We start from the raw sequence: 9,321 nt of genomic DNA on the forward strand, positions 1-9,321 counted from the left end.
CTCCAGGTTTAGTCCTGAGACACTGTCCTCATGTCCTCAGCTCCAGGTTTAGTCCTGAGACACTGTCCTCATGTCCTCATCTCCAGGTTTAGTCCTGAGACACTGTCCTCATGTCCTCATCTCCAGGTTTAGTCCTGAGACACTGTCCTCATGTCCTCAGCTCCAGGTTTAGTCCTGAGACACTGTCCTCATGTCCTCAGCTCCAGGTTTAGTCCTGAGACACTGTCCTCATGTCCTCAGCTCCAGGTTTAGTCCTGAGACACTGTCCTCATGTCCTCAGCTCCAGGTTTAGTCCTGAGACACTGTCCTCATGTCCTCAGCTCCAGGTTTAGTCCTGGGTCTGAGACATTTTTTTTTTCTTTTTTCAGATTTTCTATCCTGAGACGACCGACATCTACGACAGGAAGAACATGCCTCGCTGCATCTACTGCATCCACGCGCTCAGGTCTGTGTTCTTCATGTTCTTCATGTTCTTCATGTTCTTCATGTTCTTCATGTTCTTCATGTTCTTCATGTTCTTCAGACTGTTCTTCATGTTCTTCATGTTCTTCAGACTGTTCTTCATGTTCTTCAGACTGTTCTTCATGTTCTTCATGTTCTTCAGACTGTTCTTCATGTTCTTCATGTTCTTCAGACTGTTCTTCATGTTCTTCATGTTCTTCAGACTGTTCTTCATGTTCTTCATGTTCTTCAGACTGTTCTTCATGTTCTTCATGTTCTTCAGACTGTTCTTCAGACTGTTCTTCATGTTCTTCATGTTCTTCATGTTCTTCATGTTCTTCATGTTCTTCAGACTGTTCTTCAGACTGTTCTTCATGTTCTTCAGACTGTTCTTCATGTTCTTCATGTTCTTCATGTTCTTCATGTTCTTCATGTTCTTCATGTTCTTCAGACTGTTCTTCATGTTCTTCAGACTGTTCTTCATGTTCTTCATGTTCTTCAGACTGTTCTTCATGTTCTTCATGTTCTTCATGTTCTTCATGTTCTTCATGTTCTTCAGACTGTTCTTCATGTTCTTCATGTTCTTCATGTTCTTCATGTTCTTCATGTTCTTCATGTTCTTCAGACTGTTCTTCATGTTCTTCATGTTCTTCATGTTCTTCAGACTGTTCTTCATGTTCTTCATGTTCTTCATGTTCTTCATGTTCTTCAGACTGTTCTTCATGTTCCTAAAGTGTTTGTTTATATCTCAGTTTGTACCTGTTCAAACTGGGCCTGGCGCCTCAGATCCAGGACCTGTACGGGAAAGTGGACTTCACAGGTGAGACCGGGACCAGAACCAGGACAGGGACCAGGACAGGGACCAGCCCAGAGACCAGGACAGGGACCAGGACCAGAACCAAGACAGGGAACAGAACCAGGACAGGGACCAGGACCAGGGTTAGGGCCCATGTGGCCCACGAGCCTCATGGGCCACGTGGTCCATGTGGCCCACGTGGTCCATGTGGCCCACGAGGTCCATGTGGCCCATGAGGTCCATGAGACCCATGAGGTCCATGTGGTCCACGAGGTCCATGTGGCCCACGAGGTCCAAATGGCCCACGAGGTCCACGTTGCCCACGAGGTCCACGTTGCCCACGAGGTCCACGTGGTCCACGAGGTCCACGTGGTCCACGAGGTCCACGTGGTCCACGAGGTCCACGTGGTCCACGTGGTCCACATGGTCCACGAGGTCCATGTGGCCCATGTGGTCCACGAGGTCCATGTGGTCCACAAGGTCCATGTGGTCCACGAGGTCCATGTGGTCCACAAGGTCCATGTGGTCCACGAGGTCCACAAGGTCCATGTGGTCCACAAGGTCCACAAGGTCCATGTGGCCCACGTGGTCCATGTGGCCCACGAGGTCCATGTGGCCCATGAGGTCCATGAGACCCATGAGGTCCATGTGGTCCACGAGGTCCATGTGGCCCACGAGGTCCAAATGGCCCACGAGGTCCACGTTGCCCACGAGGTCCACGTTGCCCACGAGGTCCACGTGGTCCACGAGGTCCACGTGGTCCACGAGGTCCACGTGGTCCACGAGGTCCACGTGGTCCACGTGGTCCACATGGTCCACGAGGTCCATGTGGCCCATGTGGTCCACGAGGTCCATGTGGTCCACAAGGTCCATGTGGTCCACGAGGTCCATGTGGTCCACAAGGTCCATGTGGTCCACGAGGTCCACAAGGTCCATGTGGTCCACAAGGTCCACAAGGTCCATGTGGTCCACAAGGTCCATGTGGTCCACAAGGTCCACGAGGTCCATGTGGCCCACGAGGTCCATGAGGTCCATGTGGTCCACAAGGTCCATGTGGTCCACAAGGTCCACGAGGTCCACGTTGCCCACGAGGTCCACGAGGTCCATGTGGTCCACGAGGTCCTTGTGGTCCATGTGGTCCATGTGGTCCACGTGGTCCATGTGGTCCATGTGGTCCACGTGGTCCACGTGGTCCATGAAGTCGTGCAAAGCTTCCAAACACTAACGCACTCCTCCACTCATTCACGCCCCCTGCACACTAATTAGTAGTAAGAAAATTGTGACCTCCGTGTGACCTCCGTGTGACCTCCGTGACCTCTATGTGACCGCCGTGTGACCTCTATGTGACCTCTGTGTGACCTCTATGTGACCTCCGTGTGACCTCCATGTGACCTCCGTGTGACCTCTATGTGACCTCCGTGTGACCTCTATGTGACCTCCATGTAACCTCTGTGTGACCTCTATGTGAACTCCGTGTGACCTCCATGTGACCTCTATGTGACCTCTGTGTGACCTCTATGTGACCTCCATGTGACCTCTGTGTGACCTCTATGTGAACTCCGTGTGACCTCCATGTGACCTCTATGTGACCTCCGTGTGACCTCTATGTGACCTCTGTGTGACCTCCGTGTGACCTCTATGTGACCTCCATGTAACCTCTGTGTGACCTCTATGTGAACTCCGTGTGACCTCCATGTGACCTCTATGTGACCTCTGTGACCTCTATGTGACCTCTGTGTGACCTCTATGTGACCTCCATGTGACCTCTGTGTGACCTCCATGTGACCTCTATGTGACCTCCGTGTGACCTCCGTGTGACCGCTGTGTGACCTCTATGTGACCTCCGTGTGACCTCCGTGTGACCTCTATGTGACCCCAGAGGAGGAGATCAACAACATGAAGTCTGAGCTGGAGAAATACGGGATCCAGATGCCGGCGTTCAGTAAGATCGGAGGAATCTTGGCCAACGAGCTTTCAGTGGACGAAGCAGCGTGTGAGAAACACACGCCCACAAACACACAAGCACACGCCCACAAACACACAAGCACACGCCCACAAACACACAAGCACACGCCCACAAACACACAAGCACACGCCCACAAACACACAAGCACACGCCCACAAACACACAAGCACACGCCCACAAACACACAAGCACACGCCCACAAACACACAAGCACACGCCCACAAACACACAAGCACACGCCCACAAACACACAAGCACACGCCCACAAACACACAAGCACACGCCCACAAACACACAAGCACACGCCCACAAACACACAAGCACACGCCCACAAACACACAAGCACACGCCCACAAACACACAAGCACACGCCCACAAACACACAAGCACACGCCCACAAACACACAAGCACACGCCCACAAACACACAAGCACACGCCCACAAACACACAAGCACACGCCCACAAACACACAAGCACACGCCCACAAACACACAAGCACACGCCCACAAACACACAAGCACACGCCCACAAACACACAAGCACACGCCCACAAACACACAAGCACACGCCCACAAACACACAAGCACACGCCCACAAACACACAAGCACACGCCCACAAACACACAAGCACACGCCCACAAACACACAAGCACACGCCCACAAACACACAAGCACACGCCCACAAACACACAAGCACACGCCCACAAACACACAAGCACACGCCCACAAACACACAAGCACACGCCCACAAACACACAAGCACACGCCCACAAACACACAAGCACACGCCCACAAACACACAAGCACACGCCCACAAACACACAAGCACACGCCCACAAACACACAAGCACACGCCCACAAACACACAAGCACACGCCCACAAACACACAAGCACACGCCCACAAACACACAAGCACACGCCCACAAACACACAAGCACACGCCCACAAACACACAAGCACACGCCCACAAACACACAAGCACACGCCCACAAACACACAAGCACACGCCCACAAACACACAAGCACACGCCCACAAACACACAAGCACACGCCCACAAACACACAAGCACACGCCCACAAACACACAAGCACACGCCCACAAACACACAAGCACACGCCCACAAACACACAAGCACACGCCCACAAACACACAAGCACACGCCCACAAACACACAAGCACACGCCCACAAACACACAAGCACACGCCCACAAACACACAAGCACACGCCCACAAACACACAAGCACACGCCCACAAACACACAAGCACACGCCCACAAACACACAAGCACACGCCCACAAACACACAAGCACACGCCCACAAACACACAAGCACACGCCCACAAACACACAAGCACACGCCCACAAACACACAAGCACACGCCCACAAACACACAAGCACACGCCCACAAACACACAAGCACACGCCCACAAACACACAAGCACACGCCCACAAACACACAAGCACACGCCCACAAACACACAAGCACACGCCCACAAACACACAAGCACACGCCCACAAACACACAAGCACACGCCCACAAACACACAAGCACACGCCCACAAACACACAAGCACACGCCCACAAACACACAAGCACACGCCCACAAACACACAAGCACACGCCCACAAACACACAAGCACACGCCCACAAACACACAAGCACACGCCCACAAACACACAAGCACACGCCCACAAACACACAAGCACACGCCCACAAACACACCCAACTGTCTCTTAAAGCTGGTTCTCGTCTCTTCTTCAGTGCACGCGGCCGTTATTGCCATCAATGATGCGGTGGACCACGGCGACCCCCAGGGGACTTTTATGGCACTGCAGAACCCAAACGCCATGTTAGACCAGTTAGACCTGGACTCGGCCCAGGACTATCAGGACCAACTGAGCCGCGCCAAAGACCAGAAGGTCCAGAACTCCAGGAAACGGGTGAGAACCAGGACTGAACCAGGACTGAACCAGGACTGAACCAGGACTGAACCAGGACTGAACCAGGACTGAACCAGGACTGAACCAGGACTGAACCACTAAACGAGCACTTTACATTGGGATGACGAGCGTGAAGCACTTTACATCCCCATGTAAAGCACTCATTTGCTCTAAGTGTCTCACGAACACGTTCCATCTCCTGCATGTTCAGTTCATATAAACATGTGATGCAAAAATTGAACATTATTACTGTTTAGAGGGCCAAAAACACAAAGTGGGCGGAGCCCACTCAAAATTAACGAAAGTACCCGTCAGTGACCAGGGACCCACACCATGAGGTAGGAAAGTGCGAGCGCTTTCCGAAAATGTATAGTTTATGATATTTGAGAAATGGGAAACATTGTTTTTGCATCAGAATATTCTTCTTCTTCTTCTTCTCGGGACCAACCCCCCTATTTTTCACCCAGTGACATTGACGAAAAGTCACAAAAATGTTCACACCTCTAAAGATCGTGCCTCTACATTCTGGCTATTTCCTTTTTCTAAAATTTTAAATATTGGCGCGTCAGCGCCCCCAAATGTACCAAAAATGCATTGAGAGATGGGAAATGACCCAAAAAAAATCTGATGGTAGAATCATGAAATTTGGCGCAGAGGCAGATGGAGACAAGAGAAGTAAAAAATATTATTACGGCAACGCCGTCCGCCCAACCAAATGTCGGCCATATTGGTTCAAAAATGGCTAAGCATGACTCGGGAGTTTTTCCATACGTTGTACTTTCACAAACTCCTCCCCCTCAGGGCGTTGGCTCTAAAAAGCTGAAATTGTGTGAAAATGGTGCTGAGGAGTGGGACATCAAAAGTTATTCAAATCACATTTATACCTGTCACTGTTTCTGTGGGTTTGGGCGAAGCCACAAACTTTAGCAAGAATTTCAGAAATCTCCCAAATTTTACATTTCTGCCGTTTGCGCAGATAAAGTCCAAATTGCGTCAAATTAGAATCAGTTGTTAAACTCTTTGCCCTAAACCTACTTGAAGTGAAATAAATGAATTTGGCGCCACAGCGCCCCCTGCAGATTTTATATGGAGGTTAAATGATTCATAATTGTTATGTCGTTGCCGTAGCGATGACCGAAACCTCCCATGTTATTCCAATGGGGAAATCGCCAGAACATGTTTACACTTTAGACTTTCACAAACTCCTCCCCCTCAGGGCGTCGGCCTGACATGTGGTGAGACTCATCTTCAGGACCATCAAAAGTTATTCACATTTTTATTCTAAGAGTCACGGTGTCTGTGCGGCAGAGCCGCACATTTTGCCAAGAATTCAAAATAAAATGTCTTTTTGATGTAAAATAAAGAGTAGATGGAATATAAGCCCCGCCCCCTCCTCTTGTGGCGAGGGCCGATCATTGCCGCTTGCAGCTACATTTATTTTAATTTGTATTTTTTCCCTTTTCCTCCCTCAGCTTCTGTCTGCACTTGTGTCCTTAATGAAGAGCTTGTGTCCTTAATGAAGAGCTTGTGTCCTTAATGAAGAGCTTGTGTCCTTAATGAAGAGCTTGTGTCCTTAATGAAGAGCTTGTGTCCTTAATGAAGAGCTTGTGTCCTTAATGAAGAGCTTGTGTCCTTAATGAAGAGCTTGTGTCCTTAATGAAAAGTGAAGCCTTCATTTCTTTGAGTCGAGCGGCTGTAAAAACACAACATTTATGACTTGATCTGGATCTGAGGCTTTAGATGATGTTTCTGCTGCGCTCGGCCTGAGGCTGCACATGTCCTAAAAGAGTCATAAAGGAGTCATAAAAGAGTCATAAAGGAGTCATAAAGGAGTCATAAAGGAGTCATAAAGGAGTCATAAAAGGACCTTTCAATGTGGCTCATTTTGTGTTTCAGCAAATGGAAAACGCTGGATCAGAACGAGACATTTACGACGAGCTGCTGACACAGGCCGAGATCCAGGGCAACGTCAACACAGTCAACAGTGAGAGACGTCCTCACACATGTCCCAGTGTCCCCTGTCCTCACACATGTCCCAGTGTCCCCTGTCCTCACACATGTCCCAGTGTCCCCTGTCCTCACACATGTCCCAGTGTCCCCTGTCCTCACACATGTCCCAGTGTCCCCTGTCCTCACACATGTCCCAGTGTCCCCTGTCCTCACACATGTCCCAGTGTCCCCTGTCCTCACACATGTCACAGTGTCCCCTGTCCTCAGACACATGTCACAGTGTCCCCTGTCCTCACACATGTCCCAGCGTCCCCTGTCCTCACACATGTCACAGTGTCCCCTGTCCTCACACATGTCCCAGTGTCCCCTGTCCTCACACATGTCACAGCGTCCCCTGTCCTCACACATGTCCCAGTGTCCCCTGTCCTCAGACATGTCACAGTGTCCCCTGTCCTCACACATGTCACAGTGTCCCCTGTCCTCACACATGTCACAGTGTCCCCTGTCCTCACACATGTCCCAGTGTCCCCTGTCCTCAGACACATGTCCCAGTGTCCCCTGTCCTCACACATGTCCCAGTGTCCCCTGTCCTCACACATGTCCCAGTGTCCCCTGTCCTCACACATGTCCCAGTGTCCCCTGTCCTCACACATGTCACAGTGTCCCCTGTCCTCACACATGTCACAGCGTCCCCTGTCCTCACACATGTCCCAGTGTCCCCTGTCCTCACACATGTCACAGTGTCCCCTGTCCTCACACATGTCCCAGTGTCCCCTGTCCTCACACATGTCCCAGTGTCCCCTGTCCTCACACATTTCACAGTGTCCCCTGTCCTCAGACACATGTCCCAGTGTCCCCTGTCCTCACACATGTCACAGTGTCCCCTGTCCTCACACATGTCCCAGTGTCCCCTGTCCTCACACATGTCCCAGTGTCCCCTGTCCTCACACATGTCACAGTGTCCCCTGTCCTCAGACACATGTCCCAGTGTCCCCTGTCCTCACACATGTCACAGTGTCCCCTGTCCTCAGACACATGTCACAGTGTCCCCTGTCCTCACACATGTCCCAGCGTCCCCTGTCCTCAGACACATGTCCCAGTGTCCCCTGTCCTCAGACATGTCACAGTGTCCCCTGTCCTCACACATGTCCCAGCGTCCCCTGTCCTCAGACACATGTCCCAGTGTCCCCTGTCCTCACACATGTAACAGTGTCCCCTGTCCTCACACATGTCCCAGCGTCCCCTGTCCTCAGACACATGTCCCAGTGTCCCCTGTCCTCAGACATGTCACAGTGTCCCCTGTCCTCACACATGTCCCAGCGTCCCCTGTCCTCAGACACATGTCACAGTGTCCCCTGTCCTCACACATGTCACAGTGTCCCCTGTCCTCACACATGTCCCAGTGTCCCCTGTCCTCACACATGTCCCAGTGTCCCCTGTCCTCACACATGTCACAGTGTCCCCTGTCCTCAGACACATGTCCCAGTGTCCCCTGTCCTCACACATGTCCCAGCGTCCCCTGTCCTCAGACACATGTCCCAGTGTCCCCTGTCCTCAGACATGTCACAGTGTCCCCTGTCCTCACACATGTCCCAGCGTCCCCTGTCCTCAGACACATGTCCCAGTGTCCCCTGTCCTCACACATGTCCCAGTGTCCCCTGTCCTCACACATGTCCCAGTGTCCCCTGTCCTCACACATGTCACAGTGTCCCCTGTCCTCAGACACATGTCCCAGTGTCCCCTGTCCTCACACATGTCCCAGTGTCCCCTGTCCTCACACATGTCCCAGTGTCCCCTGTCCTCACACATGTCCCAGTGTCCCCTGTCCTCACACATGTCACAGTGTCCCCTGTCCTCAGACACATGTCCCAGTGTCCCCTGTCCTCACACATGTCCCAGTGTCCCCTGTCCTCACACATGTCACAGTGTCCCCTGTCCTCACACATGTCACAGTGTCCCCTGTCCTCAGACACATGTCACAGTGTCCCCTGTCCTCACACATGTCCCAGCGTCCCCTGTCCTCACACATGTCACAGTGTCCCCTGTCCTCACACATGTCCCAGTGTCCCCTGTCCTCACACATGTCACAGCGTCCCCTGTCCTCACACATGTCCCAGTGTCCCCTGTCCTCAGACATGTCACAGTGTCCCCTGTCCTCACACATGTCACAGTGTCCCCTGTCCTCACACATGTCACAGTGTCCCCTGTCCTCACACATGTCCCA

At 52.0% G+C, this 9,321-nt stretch overlaps 1 protein-coding gene across 1 annotated transcript in view; it reads left to right on the forward strand.

Annotated features, from left to right (window-relative positions):
* The first annotated feature begins 371 nt into the window (after window positions 1-371).
* Window positions 372-9,321, forward strand: part of iqgap1 (IQ motif containing GTPase activating protein 1) — a 74,694-nt gene continuing 65,744 nt past the window's right edge. The window contains exons 1-5 of the mRNA XM_072436170.1: window positions 372-445; window positions 1,194-1,261; window positions 3,117-3,230; window positions 4,969-5,147; window positions 7,044-7,131. Coding sequence (XP_072292271.1) covers window positions 411-445; window positions 1,194-1,261; window positions 3,117-3,230; window positions 4,969-5,147; window positions 7,044-7,131 — 484 coding nt within the window. The 5' untranslated portion in view covers window positions 372-410. The remainder of the gene's footprint in view (window positions 446-1,193; window positions 1,262-3,116; window positions 3,231-4,968; window positions 5,148-7,043; window positions 7,132-9,321) is intronic.

The sequence above is a fragment of the Eucyclogobius newberryi genome, unplaced genomic scaffold, assembly GCF_026437365.1.
Source record: "Eucyclogobius newberryi isolate DKJ021-1_F unplaced genomic scaffold, fEucNew1.0.hap1 SCAF_75, whole genome shotgun sequence".
Lineage (NCBI taxonomy): Eukaryota > Metazoa > Chordata > Actinopteri > Gobiiformes > Gobiidae > Eucyclogobius > Eucyclogobius newberryi.